General features: G+C 42.1%; 1 protein-coding gene across 2 annotated transcripts; it reads left to right on the plus strand.

Moving 5' to 3' along the window:
• The first annotated feature begins 758 nt into the window (after positions 1 to 758).
• LOC129862695 (AFG3-like protein 1) lies at positions 759 to 13,717 on the plus strand. Of its 2 annotated transcripts, XM_055934588.1 has the most exons (16): positions 759 to 1,059; positions 2,607 to 2,685; positions 2,907 to 2,995; positions 3,308 to 3,457; positions 3,635 to 3,700; positions 3,910 to 4,034; positions 7,132 to 7,396; positions 7,571 to 7,708; positions 7,907 to 8,060; positions 8,245 to 8,352; positions 8,587 to 8,712; positions 8,797 to 8,907; positions 9,037 to 9,152; positions 10,511 to 10,711; positions 11,275 to 11,469; positions 13,018 to 13,717. In XM_055934588.1, exons 1-16 carry the CDS (start codon positions 925 to 927, stop codon positions 13,201 to 13,203), a joined length of 2,244 nt encoding a protein of 747 aa, XP_055790563.1. In that variant the 5' UTR covers positions 759 to 924; the 3' UTR covers positions 13,204 to 13,717. The 2 variants fall into 2 exon arrangements, with proteins under 2 accessions (XP_055790563.1, XP_055790564.1); XM_055934589.1 differs by lacking the exon at positions 2,907 to 2,995 and having other exon boundaries at positions 922 to 1,059.
• The last annotated feature ends 4,520 nt before the right edge of the window (positions 13,718 to 18,237 follow it).

Here is an 18,237-nt window from a genome sequence, read left to right on the forward strand (position 1 = left end):
ATCAATACAGAAAGTACATAAGGGAACACAAATATATATAGATTATATACAATGGACAATCGATCTAGGGGGTACAATATCACATTACAATTACACAAGGACCTTATGGGACATACATACACTTACAATTCTAACAGCTTTTTTGTTAGTAGAGTATTTAACTGTCTTAAAATACAGTTCCATTTCTTTTTGTAGGGTAAGAAAATGTGTTTTTTTTGTTTGTAAATTTACATTTGTGTAAATGAAATTTGGCCAAAAGAATAATGAAATTAATTACATAAAAATGTTTCAGCTTATTTCTATCGTATGTAAAGAATCCAAGCAGTAAATCTCTCCACAATAGTGTAAAATCTTCATAAATGTGTTCAATTATAAATCTACTGATTTCTTGCCACAGTTTTCTTACATGAATACAACGCCAAAAAGATGCAACACTGTTTCTGGGTGGTCATTACATGCAAATTGTATAATCTACCTGTCAAATTGCTTGTCCATGATGAAATGTGCGTGTGTGTTTATCAGCCAATCACAGAACAAGATCGAGTTCTGCAGAAGGACCCAAAGTCGTCGTATTCGCGCGTGGATGATTTGATTTTTTATTAAAGCTGTACACTTGTATCTATTGAACACTTTGTATACTTTTTTCATTGCATTTTGAATATGCTTACATTTTATATCATTTGTCAACCATATCCAAATAATACATAAAAAAATATGTCCATTCCAACATAAATTGTGTCAGGCATGATTATGGGCAGGTTATTGGAGTCCCCAATGGTCAAACTCTGGATGCCGTTCTTGCATTTAAAAGCCAAGTACTGTGGTCGTTATTTAATATTGTAATACCGTTGAAGTGTAAGAGGACAGCATATTAAGAAAATCAGATATTATTTCTCAGAGTGGACGGCAAGTGGCAGCCAGAGAATGGTTCAAATGTTGGGGCTTCTCTCGACGGCTGCTTTGCCTTTACGGATCGCAGTAAAACCTTCGGTACGCAGTTCAGTGGTGTCAGCAAGGAATGTATTTGTGCTGCCCGTCTACCGTGGCTGTTCTGTCAGGGTAAGATTGTTTTGTTATGTGATCATCCAGCCAACTGAAATTAAGTGTACGCTAATTAGCCATTCTAGTTGGCTAGTTCTGTAACGTTACTGCATACAATCAATCCGTGGCTAGAACTGTTATATGACTGTCAGGACTATCTGTGTCTCTTAACTAAACAGCAAAAACCAAAAAAAAGTCCCTTTTTTTCCAGGACTGTCTTTCAAAGATAATTCGTAAAAATCCAAATAACTTCACAGATCTTCATTGTAAAGGGTTTAAACACGGTTTCCCATGCTTGTTCAATGAACCATAAACAATTAATAAACATGCACCTGTGGAACGGTCGTTAAGACACTAACAGCTTACAGACGATAGGCAATTAAGGTCACAGTTATGAAAACTTAGGAAACGAGGACTTTCTTCTGACTGAAAAACACCAAAATAAAGATGCCCAGGATCCCTGCTCATCTGCGTGAACGTGCCTCCTAGCAGCATGCCAAAGGCATGAGGACTGCAGATGTGGCCAGGGCAATACATTGCAATGTCTATACTGTGAGACACCTAAGACAGCGCTACAGGATGGACAGCTGATCGTCCTCGCAGTGGCAGACTACATGTAACAACACCTGCACAGGATCGGTACATCAGAACATCACACCTGCGGTACAGGATGGCAACAACTGCCTGAGTTACACCAGGAATGCACAATCCCTCCATCAGCGCTCAGACTCTCCACAATAGGCTGAGAGAGGCTGGACTGAGGGCTTGTAGGACTGTTATAAGGCACCAGACATCACTGGCAACGTCGCCCATGGGGACAAACCCACTGTCGCCGGACCATACAGGACTGGTAAAAAGTACTCTTTACTGACGAGTCGTGGTTTTGTTTCACCAGGGGTGATGGGTGGATTTGTGTTTATTGTCGAAGGAATGTGCGTTACACCGAGGCCTGTATTCTGGATTGGGATCGCTTTGGAGGTGGAGGGTCCGTCATGGTCTGGGGAGGTGTCTCAGCATCATCGGACTGAGCTCGTTGTCATTGCAGGCAATCTCAACACCCTCATGTGGTACCCTTCCTGCAGGCTCATCCTGACATGACCCTCCAGCATGACAATGCCACCAGCCATACTGCTCGTTCTCTGTGATTTCCTGCAAGACAGGAATGTCAGTGTTCTGCCATGGCCAGCGACGAGCCCGATCTGCAAATCTGGTGCAGTCCATGAGATTCACTGCAGTACTTAATGCAGCTGGCGGCCACACCAGATACTGATTGGTACTTTTGATTTTTACCCCCCCTTTGTTCAGCGACACATTATTCAATTTCTGTTAGTTACATGTCTGTGGAACTTGTTCAGTTTCTCAGTTGTTGACTCTTGTTGTGTAAATATTTGTATGAACATATGTTAAGTTTGCTGAAAATAAACACAGTTGACAGTGCGAGGACGTTATTTTTTTTGGTGCGTTTAGCTAGCATAGCTACTAACGTTACTAGGCAATAGCTCAACTGACTAGCCAAGTTAGCTAGCTAAACCAGCTATGATAACTCCAAATGCTTTCCTCTTCAGATTCTTGCACAAAATAAGTTGTCATCTCATGGATTCTATTCATCTCATGGACTACTATACTCTGCTGAGCTTCCAAAAGGTAAGACTCAAAAGTTGTGTAAGAAATGTCCTGTTAGCTTCATGAACTGCAGAACTATGCAGTCTAATGCAAATTCAGATCAACTTATCTTTTGATGTAAGATCTCCATAAGGGAGATCATCAACCTAGGTTGCCCTGACTTGATCTGCCAACCTAGATGGGCTCTATTAATCAACACTGGCTGGATCAATGTAATGCTATCATTCACTTTTGATTGCCAGAGGGTAAAGGGAAGGAATCACGTGGCAGGGGAGGCCGTAGAAGTGGCAGGAAAAGAGCAGGGAAAGATTGGTGGAGCCGCATGAAGATGGTATGTGCTGTGAATGGTCTGTCTTACAGTATTACTCCCTATCCTATTGCTTCCCAACCAGAGGTACTTGAGAAGACTCATGAGACCGTAGGCTTACTGCTAAAATGCACATGAGGGTATACTCCGGGCAGAGAATTCAGTTGGTGGCACAGTAACCAAAACCTTTTGGGAACCACTGCCCTATTCTGAGGGATGTTTACATATACTATTGTGTGACTTTCTGTGGAACTGAATGCAGATACTGCAACATGATGTGACTTTAAAAAAAAATGTTTTTTCTCCCATGTTGACCCTTTTCCTCTGCCTTACTAGGGAGACATCCCATGGGATGAGAAGGAGTTCCTTGCCCTGGCAATGCTAGTAACTGGGATATCATCTGCCGCACTCTACTATCAGTTCAGTGACACAGCCAAGGAGATCACCTGGAAGGAATTTGTCTATCATTACCTTAGCAGAGGAATGGTGAGAACAAAATGCAACAATTCAGTGAGAATACTGTACATGGAAATGCATGCTGATTTTTTTTATTATAATCGTGATGTATTTGCTCAGTTACAGAATTCATTTTTTGTTTCCATCGATTTGTCATGGCGGTTTCTTTACAACTAGGCTTTCCTAAGCAGTTTGTTCTCTTCACAGGTTGACCGTTTAGAGGTTGTCAACAAACAGTATGTGAGAGTCATTCCATTACCAGGGGCTGATGAGGTAGGTGGAAACAGACCATTCTCTGGATCTGAAACGGTGACAGACTTTAGATGATAGCATGATGACTCGCTTGATAAAGATTAACTCAGGATGAATAATCTTTCAGCAGAATATAGCAAACAAGATTAAATGAAGTGAGTGTTTTGTGGATACATTGGAAGCTGCAGCCTTACTGAAGCGGTTGACGTGTATTGGTGGTCTTTCCCCAGAGCCATGTGTGGTTTAACATCGGTAGTGTGGACACCTTCGAGAGGAACTTGGAGGCGGCTTACCACGAGCTGGGTGTGGAGTCCTCTCATAGGGCAGCTGTTGTGTACAGCTCAAAAAATGATGGGTGAGTTAATATACACACACACGGGCTGCACTATTAATCACATTTTAATAGAAATTGCGATATTGACATGCACAATATTCATATCGCTGCGATTATTTGAACCGCCACTTAGCCGTCTGTAACACCATTTTAAATTATTTTTTACTTTTGATATTGCTCGAGTTAGTGGAGTTTTCTCCGTCTCCTTTTTTTGACGCTTCCCAATCCCCCACACACCAAGCCCCGTCCCCTGTCTCAAGTAGGCAGTTCCTCATGCTCGAGATTCACTCTACATGCATTCACCAACACCATGCAGTCAACCGATTTTTTTTTTTTTCTTTTTTTTTCTCTAAACCGGAACAATGAGCATTTCCACTTTGATTCTGTAAAGACATGCTCCAGAACTTTGACTAGTAAGTATTTTTTTAAACTTCCTGCATTGGGCTGGATGTGTTTAATGTGTAGTTCATACATGCAGAATTTCTGTCTTACTTCAAATAGCCACGAAATAAAATTTTTGAAAGCGACTTTTCTGAAAGCCATACTGGGGCATTTCCCCCACGTGGGCCAGCCCCATTACAATTTGAGTTTCATCCAATGAGCTTCAGCCCCTCGCCATTTGAGTGACAGCTAGCAAGATGCACAAAGCAGAATGAGAGGGAGCGATGACGGGGCGCACATATCTGCACATACAGTATGTGATGTAGTACCCAATTTCTGGGGCCTACTTTTTGCTCATGAATGCTACACTGAACAAAAATATAAACACAACATGTAAAGTTTTGGTCCCCAAACATGAGCTGTTATTAAAAGTCCCAGAAATGTTCTAAATGTACAAAAGCTTATTTATAAAAAAAAATGTATATATTTCTCTTAGTGAGCATTTCTCCTTTGCCAAGATAATCCATCCATCTGACAGGTGTGGCATATCAAGAAGCTGATTAAAAGGCATGATCATTACACAGGTGCTCATTGTGCCGGGGACAATAAAGGGCCACTTTAAAATGTGCAGTTTAGTCACACAACACCATGCCACAGATGGCTCAAGTTGAGGGAGCGTGCCATTTGCATACTGACTGCAGGAATGTCCACCAGAGCTGCTGGCAGAGAATTTAATATGAATTTCTCTACCATAAGCTGCATACGTCGTTTTAGAAAATTTGGCAGTGCGTCCAACCGGCCTCCCAACCACAGACCGTGTGTAATGCCAGTCCAGGACCTCCACATCCGGCTTCTTCACCTGCTTTCATCTGTAATAAAGCCTTTTTGTGGGGATAAACTAATTCTGATTGGCTGGGACTGGCTCCCCAGTGGGTGGTCCTGGCTGCCAAGTGGGTGGGCTTATGCCCTCAAGGCCCACCCATGGTGGCTGCAACCCTGCCCAGTCATGTAAATTAGGCACTAATCTATGGATTTTATTTCAATTGACTGACTTTCTTACATTAACTGTAACTCAATAAAATCTTTAATTGCTGCTTTTATATTTTTGTTCAGTATACTTTCAGAACTACTGGCTAAAAGGTATTCAAAAGTACCAGAGAATCTCTTAATATACACTGCTCAAAAAAATAAAGGGAACACTTAAACAACACAATGTAACTCCAAGTCAATCACACTTCTGTGAAATCAAACTGTCTACTTAGGAAGCAACACTGATTGACACTAAATTTCACATGCTGTTATGCAAATGGAATAGACAAAAGGTGGAAATTATAGGCAATTATGCACATTTGTGGCCTGCTGGAGGTCATTTTGCAGGGCGCTGGCAGTGCACCTTCTTGCACAAAGGCGGAGGTAGCGGTCCTGCTGCTGGGTTGTTGCCCTCCTACGGCCTCCTCCACGTCTCCTGACGTACTGGCCTGTCTCCTGGTAGCGCCTCCATGCCCTGGACACTACGCTGACAGACACAGCAAACCTTTTTACCACAGCTCGCATTGATGTGCCATCCTGGATGAACTGCACTACCTGAGCCACTTGTGTGGGTTGTAGACTCCGTCTCATGCTACCACTAGAGTGAGAGCACTGCCAGCATTCAAAAGTGACCAAAACATCAGCCAGGAAGCATAGGAACTGAGAAGTGGTCACCACCTGCAGAATCACTCCTTTTTTGGGGGTGTCTTGTTAATTGCCTATAATTTCCACCTTTTGTCTATTCCATTTGCACAACAGCATGTGAAATTTATTGTCAATCAGTGTTGCTTCTTAAGTGGACAGTTTGATTTCACAGAAGTGTGATTGACTTGGAGTTACATTGTGTTGTTTAAGTGTTCCCTTTATTTTTTTGAGTAGTGTATATTTATCCACATTTTCTGTATTTTACTATTAGTTTAACTTGTTCTCTGCAAAATGCTAGTTGGTCTTTAGCAAGCTGCAAATGTGCCATTTTTTTTATTTTATTGTTAGCCCCTAATGCTTATCTCTAGCTAGCTAGCTAAATCCACTGATGGGGGGAAATCCTGCTAGCAAACCTTTTGCTCTTATACAGGCCGGTACCAGTGGTGGAGTATATCAGCATTGTTTGTTCTTAATCAGAGGAAAAGGCAAAGAATATTCTAATGTTTGTCTGGATGTACCCATCTAATTAGGGTTCCTTTGGAAACACTGACCAAAGCTTTGGTTCCTATTCTGTCGCAACCAGCCCTTCCCTTTTCATTTGTCATGCCAAACAAGTGCCCACTGTATTCCAACCATAAAATTAGAATGATCATTCTATGAACAGTTTGCCCAAGTCTGACCTATAATCACAAGTGAAATTGCAATATTTGGTAAAAAAAATTGCAATTTGATTATTTGCCCATATCGTGCTGCCCTAACTTGTTTTTCTATCCTTGGGGAACCTACAAATATTTCCATTTAAATTGAATCAACCCCTTACCCTAATTGTAAACAGCCTTTGTCCTCATGGGGATGTGGGAAATGTCCCCACGTTTGACTATTCTTGAGGGGATTTTGGGTACACACGAGGATAGAAGAACAATACTACACACACCTCAGCAATTCATGCCTCCACAGGGCTTGACTATTGCTCACGCCAGAATTAGAGGCAGACTTATGAGTCATTTCACGGTCAAGCTGACGTTTTAACTGAGACATAATTTTATAATTTGTCCTCCTATAGGACATTATTGATGCGTGTGATCCCCACCCTGGGGTTGATTGGTTTCCTGCTCTTCTCCCTGCGACGGGGACCAATGGGAGGTGGTGATTGGACCGCCTTCACCCCATTCCGTATCAGGGAATCACCAGCGAAGATGATGTACAACATCAACACCAAGTTCAAGGATGTGGCCGGCTGTGAGGAGGCCAAGTTGGAGATCCTGGAGTTTGTTAACTTCCTGAAGAACCCCCAGCAGTACCTGAACCTGGGGGCCAAGATCCCAAAGGTAAGAGATGGGACAACCAGTCATACTAGTCCTGAAACACCTTTCGATGTAACGTGAAGGGAGAAAATGTGTTGATTTTAGATGGGTTGTGAAAAGTCATACCACATCATAAATGAATGTCCCTTTTAGACTTTCATATTTCAGGTATTTTAAATCTCATGTGTGTGTTCTCAGGGTGCTGTGCTCTCTGGACCTCCAGGCACAGGCAAGACCCTGCTGGCCAAAGCCACAGCAGGAGAAGCCAATGTCCCCTTCATCACAGTCAATGGCTCAGAGTTCCTGGAGTTGTTTGTGGGTGTTGGGCCTGCCAGGGTGAGTACACAATAGAGCCAGAGGAAACACTTACAGCTGACTTCATAACATCCATTTCAAGTTAAATTATGTACATTTTAGATTATAGCTAGCTAATCACAGGGATACATTTCAATCCATTTTACTGGAAATACTTTGCTTAGAGGATGTGAATGAAGCTGTTTTAAGGCCCTAGTATTGACTGTTTTCTCCCTGTAGGTGAGAGACATGTTTACCTTGGCCCGGAAGAACGCCCCCTGTATCCTGTTCATAGATGAGATAGACGCAGTGGGCCGCAAGAGGGGTGGGGGAAATTTTGGGGGCCAGAGTGAGCAGGAGATCACACTCAACCAGCTGCTAGTGGAGATGGATGGTAAGTATGGGTGAAAGTTTCCCCATCTAATATCACTCACTATCATAATTTTTGTTAATTGGATATGTGTCCCCTGTTTGTTACTCAGTAATTTCATCTTATTGTCCACCATTACTCTAAATTTGTTTACTTTGAACTGTAATGCATATACTGTAAGATTCATTCCCTGGTATTTTTCTTCTAGGGTTCGATACCAGAACTAACGTGGTTGTCCTGGCGGGTACCAACAGACCGGACATCTTGGATCCTGCACTAATGAGGCCTGGTAGATTTGACAGGCAGATTTACATAGGTATGGAATCCTACAATTAACCTGGAGCTCAGGCAACCGTGTGCTGTGGTAACTTTAGTGTTATGTTAACTTACTGCATATTGATATTTATATTGACATCTAATCCCATTCGGTAAGACTTTATGTAAACCTACTTAAGGACTTCATAACACTTTTATAACCCGTACATAACAATTTTAAAATCAGCAGACTATATGAGCCTCTCATGAAATCCAATACATGTCCATATTTCAGGCCCACCTGACATCAAAGGCAGAGCGTCCATCTTCAAAGTGCACTTACGGCCCATCAAACTGGACCCTGCTATGGCCAAAGACGGATTGGCCAGGAAAATGGCTGCCGCCACACCAGGCTTCACTGGCAAGTTGAGCTGCTCTGTGTGAGAAGATGCCATGTTGATTATCTTGATGTCTTTATTTTAAACATCCTCTCCGTCTTCATCAGGAGCCGACATAGCTAACGTGTGCAACGAGGCTGCCCTAATCGCTGCTAGACACCTCAACCCACATGTGGAAGGAAAACACTTTGAGCAGGCCATCGACAGGGTCGTCGGCGGTGGGTACAATGTCTTCCAGCGCCTTCTATTATTGTGTGGTCTCTGCTTTGTGAATGTTACATATTTAGGAAGTTGGGGTGGGGATTCAATGGAAACTTCCATTATTTCTCTCTCGCATCTCCCTGTAGGTCTTGAGAAGAAGACCCAGGTGCTGCAGCCCAATGAAAAGAAGACTGTTGCATACCATGAGGCTGGACATGCAATAGCGGGCTGGTTCCTGCAACATGCTGACCCACTGCTGAAGGTAATGCCCTCTTTAAAGGCCTTGCTTTGTTTATTTGGTCGGGTTGCCAAACGAATAAATATTACTACTATTAAAAAAAATTGTATGAGCACTGCATACTATAAACAACTCTGCAGCACCCTCCACTCCTTTTTTGGTGTGAGTGAAGGACAGCTGTTTGACCTCTGAACTACACATGAAACAATTGGAATCAGTGAGACTTCTTAGAAGATATTATACTGTACAACCATGAGTCTGATGAGCTTACTAGATCCCTGTGACGGTAGCAATGGCCTCTGTGGCAGTTGAGGTAATTTCATGAGGTGCCCTATGTCAGTTTGTTTTGAAGCCTAGCCACAGTGTTGAGCTATGATTTGATGTGATTTATTTAACACACGATTCAACCACATGTGGATACAATGAGTTGGTGTCATGGAAAGATATGGCACTTTTAAATTGTGCATGGGAAGTTGAGTGAAAATTATTAAAATCATTTCGATGACTTATCTTAATGTGATTTATTTACGTACCTTTTTTATAATATTTTATCAAATTAAATAAAAATTATATCAGCCAGGATCCGAATGACACTTTAGTGCATCACCCACAGATATTAAATCACCTGCATGTGTGCGATAGGAGTGGGCCATTGCTCAAGGTTTTGATTTATTAGGATTCGCATTTGCCGACGCCAATGGCGACAAGTGGTCTTACTGGATTCCTTCCATTAGGAAAATGTGGTGCCTGTCAATTGATTGGTATCATTTTAATTTACCGGATATTTAAGAAATGTACCGGATCCATATGCGTTCAGGGTTCATGCACATTTTGACAGATGGAATTTTATGACTTCTCCAAGTTTCCATGACCAACAATTTGCAGTGTCTCTATGCAAGTATTTAAAAAAAGCATATCGACATAGGTAGGGTGCTTTCTGATCCCATGTACCATCTCCAGTCGTTGGGCAAGGCACTTAATGCCCCACAAAGTATAATATATCGAAACTCAAATGGCTATGGTAGGTTAGAAATAATTTGATTCTGAAGCAAGCCCACAAATTCTCTTCAGGAAATGTACCTTTTCTAGTGAAGTCATTTTATCATAGCTACCTTGTTTACTTTGCAGGCTGACTAGCATCTATTGAGTTGCAATGTCCCCTACATTGGATTCCCAAATCAACTGGAAGTACATCTCTGCAAAACAAGTTGAAGCCACATAATGCAAAAGAAATGCTACATCTAATCTTTTTCCCTAAAATTACTGTTACGACTGAGTCACATGATTCAATTCACTGTGACGAAGTGAATCATTTATATATATATATATAAAAAAAAAAAAAATCACTTCTAATGCCATGTGTTCCTCTTCTCTCCCTCTAGGTGTCCATCATCCCCAGAGGGAAGGGGTTAGGGTATGCCCACTACGTTCCCAAGGAGCAATACCTGTACACGCGGGAGCAGCTGTTTGACAGGATGTGTATGATGCTGGGAGGACGTGTGGCTGAAAAGGTCTTCTTTGAGAAAATCACCACAGGAGCTCAGGATGACCTGAAGAAGGTTACCCAGTCAGCCTACGCACAGGTACTGTACTGCAAGGATCATCAACTACATTCGGCCGTGGAATGTTTTTTTTCTTGAGTTGATGGTCAAATTGACCGCAGAAGCCCAAACGGATATGTTTGACTAAAACATAATCATTTGAAACCATCCTTATATTTGTATGCGAACACGTGTCTCCGTTATGCTTGGGAATACTTGGGAACAGATGTTTTAAGTCAGTCACTTGGTGCCGATTTCTGGTGTTTTTATAGTCTTATGTCCAACAATAAAAATTCCACACAAGGTTATCTATCTGGATTTTGCCTATCGGATAGGATTACATGCGTAGAAATAGAAGTCCCCATTCAAGTCAATGACTCGTCTGTTCTAGTCATTCTATTTCTATGCATTTAATATTCTCTTTATAGGTGAAACTGAGAACTTTTGAAAAACTGAGCCCAGAGCTTTTTAAATGACTCCTCAGGTAGTCAGAAAAGCAATGGTTACGATTCAACAATGTTGATAGGAATTTGTTTTGGGAAGTGTTGCTTTATGTCATAGTACCTGTTGTATTTATGATCCCCCACATCACTTCTGGCCTCCAGGTTGTGCAGTTTGGGATGAGTGAGAAGATAGGCCAGGTGTCGTTTGACATGCCTCAGCAGGGGGAGATGGTGATGGATAAACCTTACAGCGAGGCCACGGCAAAGCTCATAGACCAGGAGGTCAGAGACCTGGTGGACAGCGCCTACCAGAGGACCATGGAGCTCATTGTGGAAAAGAGGGGGTGTGTGGACATGGTGAGAATGGCAAGGACCTACATGAACATCATGTAGTTCCATGGTTTTCAGAGTACTCTTTATGCTGTCTTATCAAGGGTACACCATCTAAACTCAGCAAAAAAAGAAATGTCCTTGTACTGTCAACTGCTTATTTTCAGCAAACTTAACATGTTATTTTCATACACATATTTACACAACAGACAAACTGAACAAGTTCCACAGACATGTGACTAACATAAATGGAATGTGTCCCTTAACAAAGGTGGGGGGGGGTCAAAATCAAAAGTAAGTCAGTGTCTGGCCACCAGCTGCATTAAGTACTGCAGTGCATCTCCTCATGGACTGCACCAGATTTGCCAGTCCTTGCTGTGAGATGTTACCCCAGTTTTCCACCAAGGCACCTGCAAGTTCATGGACATTTCTGGGGGGAATGGCCCTCAACCTTTGATCCAACAGGTCCCAGACGATTGAGATCTAGGCTCTTTTCTGGCCATGGCAGAACACTGACATTCCTGTCTTGCAGGAAACCACGCACAGAACGAGCGGTGTGGCATTGTCATGCTGGAGGGTCATGTCAGGATGAGCCTGCAGGAAGGGTGTCTTCCCTGTAACGCACAGCGTTGAGATTGCCTGCAATGACAACGAGTTCAGTCCGATGATGCTGTGACACCTCCCCAGACCAGGACTGACCCTGCTCCAGAGTACAGGCCTTGGTGTAACGCTCATTCCTTCGACGATAAACGCAAATCCGACCATCACCCAGGATGAGACACCCGCGACTCGTCAGTGAAGAGCACTTTTCGCCAGTCCTGTCTGGTCCAGCAACAGTGGGTTTGTGCCCATAGGCGATGTTGTTGCCAGTGATGTCTGGTGAGGACCTGCCTTACAACAGGCCTACAAGCCCTCAGTCCAGCCTCTCAGCCTATTGCGGACAGTCTGAGCTCTAATGGAGGGATTGTGTGTTCCTGGTGTAACTCGGGCAGTTGTTGCCATCCTGTACCTGTCCCGCAGGTGTGATGTTCAGGTGTACCGATCCTGTGCAGGTGTTACACATGGTCTGCCACTGCGAGGATGGACAGCTGATCGTCCTCGCAGTCTCCCTGTAGCGCTGTCTTAGGTGTGTACGGATTTTGCAATTTATTGCCCTGGCCACATCTGCAGTCCTCATGTCTGCTTGCAGCATGCCTAAGGCATGTTCACACAGAAGAGCAGGGACCCTGGGAATCTTTCTAGTTTTTTTTTGTCAGTAGAAAGGCCTCATTAGTGTCCTAAGTTTTCATAACTGTGAGCTTAATTGCCTAAGCTGTTTGTCTTACTGACCATTCCACAGGTGCATGTTCATTATTTGTTTATGGTTCTTTGAATAAGCATGGGAAACAGTGTTTAAACCCTTAGCTTCACAGATCTTCATTGTTATTTGGATTTTTAGGAATTCTTTGACTTACATTTTTTTTCCTGAGCTAAAACAACCTATTAGTCCCTAGAGCTTCGGTTTGGCTCTGTCATTCTTGATGTGTCATGAATGTCACTGAGCTCACTGCAACATCACTTCTTCTCTCTCCCCAGGTGGGGAAGCGTCTCCTAGAGAAGGAAGTCCTGTACAAGGCGGACATGCTGGAGCTGCTGGGGCCACGGCCGTTTGAGGAGAAGTTGACATATGAGGATTTTGTGGAGGGGACTGGCAGTTTTGAAGAGGACACCAGCCTGCCAGAGGGCCTGAAGAACTGGAACCAGGAGAGGGGACGTAGCTGAGGAGCCTGCCCCAGTTAAGGAGAAACGGGGCCAATAGGCAGGACACCCAGTGACTGGTGACCTTTTAGGTTGTCTCAGCACAACACGCATCACTTCAATCATGTAGCCTAGGCAGAAGGGAGGTTTGGGTGGACTTAGCGTAGTACAGTGTCCAGGGACATATTTATCTGAGTTCAAAGCAAACTTTCAAGCCCTAATTCAGATCTTTGAATGCCATATTTGGGGTGAGACACATTTTACTCAAAGGAAGAATATGATTGACAGCAGACTCATTGAGATTTGCTCTTTTTAGGAGTTTGATATACTTCTCTCCCCACATGTTTGTCATAACTGAATCATGTACAGTCGGGTACAAAATTATTGGCACCCTTGATGAAGATGAGCAAAAAATACTTTATAAAATTAGTACAAAGGGAGCTATATTTTATGCAACTTTTTTATAATACAATTGCTCCGAGAAGGATACTTGAATTAACAAGTGATACTTTCTGTTGAAAAAGATGGGGGGGGGGGGGGGGGGGGAGATTATTGGCACCCTCTCACCTTGCGAGGATAAGGGCACTGAACTGTTTTCCTAAAATGTTTTATGAGATGGGAGAACGCATTGGGAGGGATCTTAGACTATTACTCCATACTGAATCTTTCCAGATCCTTTATTCTTTGTCTGCCCTTATGGACTGCCCACTTCAATTCAAACCACAGGTTTTTGAATGGGGTTCAAGTCCGGATACTGAGTTGATATTGACAAAATATTGATTTTTGTTGTCAATTAACCATTTTTCTTTTGTGGAATTTGTGTGCTTGGGGTTATTGTCTTGGTGGAAGATCCACTGGTGGCCAAGTTCAAGCCTCCTGGCAGAGGCAACCAGGGTTTTGGCTAAAATGTCCTGGGTGAAGTTCACAGCACCTTTTGACCTTAATATTGTACACAAGGTATGGGGTTCATTCTTTTGACACCAAAGCACCATGGGTTTGAGTGGTCAAACAGCCTCAGTATTTTTATCTTTACCAAGGGTGCCTATAATTTTGGACCTGACATTGCACCATAAGACCAGATTGTTTAGCTATTTATTTAAAAAGGGACTTCCTCCCTGTAAGATGAAATTCACAACTATTTGTTTCCTTCCCTCAAATGAATGCTACATTTCTAATCTTGTTCATCTTTATCTACCAATGACAAAGTTACTGGTTATGAAAGATGCACTGCTTAGAGTATTAATATCCTATTTCATCAAAATGCTAGAAATATACTTAGATGTATGGACATTTGCACTGCCTCATCTCTCCGGCTTGCAATTGTAGGGTGTGAAAGCTTAAAGGGATACTTTAGGATTTTGGCAAGGAAGCCCTTAATTTAGTTTCCAGAGTCAGCTTAATTGTCTGATTGTAGTTTGAAGAAAGTTGCTAACTACCATTAGTGCAATGCCTGGAAGTCAATGGTAACTGCTAGCATGCTAGTAGATCCCATAGACTTCCAGTCATTGCACTAATGGTAGTTTTGCGAGCCAATGCTAACTACTTTCATACTGGATGCAGAGACATAAAAATGGTGTCCGTGAGTTCATCAGACTCTGGCGACGTAGACAAAGGGCTTCATTGTTCAAAATCCTGAAGTATCCCTTCGACCACAAATTATAACTGACTATGCTCTGAGTTTGTTTTTAAGGATGCTATGCTGCTCCAGGAGAGTGTGCTGTTAAAATGTACAGTAGCGCACATCTCCTACAGAATTGTAAACAAGTTGCTACCTCACTTCAAAGCGACGTATTAAACTCAATTGCCTTCGTATAGGTTTGAAAATGTCTTGCCTTCCCCAAATATTTCAGGATTTCCTGTGTCAGTACTTCAAATGTTTCTACCATTTTAACTGATCAGCACTGAAGATTCCTGATAGTTTATAATTATTGATTTAATACTCGAGTATTGTAAATATGTTTGCATAAAATGTATGTGTAGTTGATGCTGGTTTGGATTGTGTGCACTTACCACCTTAACAGGCGAATTTACCTTATGTTCTCCAATTACTGGGGGACAATAGTTTTCCATTTGGATTAAAAATAAGATGCTGTGTATGAAGTCAATGGGTATACTACCATGTATAAAGCAATGGGTATACTACCATGTATAAAGCATGTTTTTGTTTCCTCTGCTCACTGCCACCAACCATCTGCTTGTAATTTCACAACTTTTTTTAATGTTACTTTCAATAAACTGTTTGCCTTTGATTTTGATTGCATTTGTGGTAATGTTTTAGTGTAGGTATTAATTTGAAGCTGTAAGAGGTTAGGTGCAATGATTGAAAGTATTATTCTAAGTCAAAGTACTTTTCAGTGCATGTTCTGAGACACTAATGGAAGAATACGTTCATATTCATTGTATTGTAATATAGCAACACACCTATGGCATGTAGTCCTCACTACTTCCAGTGCATTTGGAGAGTATTCAGACCCTTTTACTTTTTCCACATTGTGTTACGTTACAGCCTTTTCCTAAATTTGATTCGATTTGCCCCCCCAGGCAAAAACAGGTTTGTAGAGATGTATAAAATAAAAAATCACATGTATTCAGACCCTTTACTCAGTACTTGGAAGCACCTTTGGCAACGATTACACCCTTGTTTCTCATGGTCTGAGAGTCTTTAGGTGCCTTTTGGGGAAAACTCCAAGCGGGCTGTCATGTTCCTTTACTGAGTGGCTTCCATATGGCCACTACCATAAAGGCCTGATTGGTGGAGTGCTGCAGAGATGGTTGTCCTTCTGGAAGGTTCTCCCATCGCCACAGAGGAACTCTGTCAGGGTGACCATCAGGTTTTAGGTCACCTCCCTGACCAAGGCCCTTCTCCCCTGTTTGCTGAGCGGCCAGCTCTAGGAAGAGTCTTAGTGTTTCCAAACTTCTTCCATTTAAGAATGATGGAGGCCACTGTGTTCTTGAGGACCTTCAATGCTGCAGACATGTTTTGGTTCCTTTCCCCAGATCTGTGCCTTGACACAATCCTGTCTAGGAGCTCTACGGACAATTCCTTGGACCTCATGGCTTGGTTTTTGCTCTGCCATGCACTGCCAACTGTGGGACCTTATATAGACAGGTGTGTTCCTTTCTAAATCATGTCCAATCAATTGAATTTACCAAAGGTAGACCAATCAAGTTGTAGAAACATCTCAAGCATGATCATGGAAAAAGGATGCACCTGTGCTCAATTTCGACTTTCATAGCGAAGGGTCTGAATACTTGTAAATAAGGTATTTCTGTTTAAGAAATGTTATGCATTATGGGTATTGTGTGTAGAATTATGAGGAACAAGTTTTAATCAATTTTAGAATAATGCTGTAATGTAACAAATTGTGAAATGTCAAGGTCTAAATACTTTCCGAAGGCACTGTATGTACATCATTTGAAAATGTGATTCAAGTATTGAAATACGTCATAGGTCCATACTTGCAAACATAGTGCAGGTTTAAACTGGACCTCTGTCTCAAATTGCATAACAGCCCATTAAAATCGCCAACGTAGTTGGACGTGATCCAACATTTGTTCATGAACGTAACATAAGTCCAACGGCTCTGATAATCAAAGCAACTAGATCATATGCACTTGACTGACTGATCATATACAATTGAAGTCGACAGATTACATACACTTAGGTTGGAGTCATTAAAACTCGTTTTTCAACCACTCCACAAATTTCTTAAACTATAGTTTTGGCAAGTCGGTTAGGACATTTACTTTGTGCATGACAAGTAATTTTTCCAACAATTGTTTGCAGATTATTTCACCTAGAGATGTCTCCTAGAGATGAATGTATTTTGGTGCGAAAAGTGCAAATCAATCCCAGAACAACAGCAAAGGACCTTGTGAAGATGCTGGAGGAAACAGGTACAAAAGTATCTTTATCCACAGTACAATGAGTCCTATATTGTAACCTGAAAGGCCGCTCAGCAAGGAAGAAGCCACTGCTCCAAACCGCCATAAAAAAGCCACAAAGATTGTACTTTTAGGGAAATTTCCTCTGGTCTGATGAAACAAAAATAGAACTGTTTGGCCATAATGACCATTGTTAATTTTGGAGGAAAAAGGGGGAGGCTTGCAAGCCGAAGAACACCATCCCAACCGTGACGCACCGGGGTGGCAGCATCATGTTGTTAGGGGTGCTTTGCTGCAGGAGTGGCTGGTGCACTTCACAAAATAGATGGCATCACGAGGGAGGAAAATTATCTGGATATATTGAAGCAACATCTCAAGACATCAGTCAGGAAGTTAAAGCTTGGTCGCAAATGGGTCTTCCAAATGGACAATGACCCCAAGCATACTTCCAAGTTGTGGCAAAATGGCTTAAGGACAACAAAGTCAAGGTATTGGAGTGGCCATCACAAAGCCCTGACCTCCATCCCATAGAAAATTTGTGTGCTGAACTGAAAAGGCGTGTGCGAGCAAGGAGGCCTACAAAGCTAACTCAGTTACACCAGCTCTGTCAGGAGAAATGGGCCAAAATTCACCCAACTTTTTGTGGGAAGCTTGTGGAAGGCTACCCGAAACGTTTGACCCAAGGTAAGCAATTTAAAGGCAATATTACCAAATACTAATTGAGTGTATGTAGACTTCTGACCCACTGGGAATGTGATGAAAGAAATAAAAGCTGAAATAAATCATTCTCTCTACTATTATCCTGACATTTCACATTCTTAAAATGAAGTGTGATCCTACCTGACCTAAAACAGGGAATTTTTGCTAGGATTAAATGTCAGGAATTGCGAAAAATTTGTTGACATTTATTTGGCTGAGGTGTATGTAAACTTCCGACTTCAACTGTAGCTCACAGTGTAGAGTGTCTAGATCTTCATGTTCGAATCCCACATGACCCCCCCCCCCCCTTTAAAATGTAGCATTACATTTATTGTGCTAGTGTGTTGAGAAGTGAAGTGCATCCAACAGCAAAATTAAGATTAAGAACGAAGAAGCTACGCCTTTCTTCAGCAAACACTGTTATGGCCTAATAATCATATTGCATAGGTTTTATAATCTACTTTATTACATATG

The sequence above is a fragment of the Salvelinus fontinalis genome, chromosome 9, assembly GCF_029448725.1.
Source record: "Salvelinus fontinalis isolate EN_2023a chromosome 9, ASM2944872v1, whole genome shotgun sequence".
In the NCBI taxonomy this organism is placed as follows: domain Eukaryota; kingdom Metazoa; phylum Chordata; class Actinopteri; order Salmoniformes; family Salmonidae; genus Salvelinus; species Salvelinus fontinalis.

Coding starts and splice junctions, on each gene's coding strand:
- LOC129862695 (XM_055934588.1), top strand. CDS start 925: ATGGTTCAAATGTTGGGGCTTCTCTCGACGGCTGCTTTGCCTTTACGG. Junction 7,709..7,906: donor TGGGTGTTGGGCCTGCCAGG/GTGAGTACACAA, acceptor TTCTCCCTGTAG/GTGAGAGACATGTTTACCTT. Junction 8,061..8,244: donor GCTGCTAGTGGAGATGGATG/GTAAGTATGGGT, acceptor TTTTTCTTCTAG/GGTTCGATACCAGAACTAAC.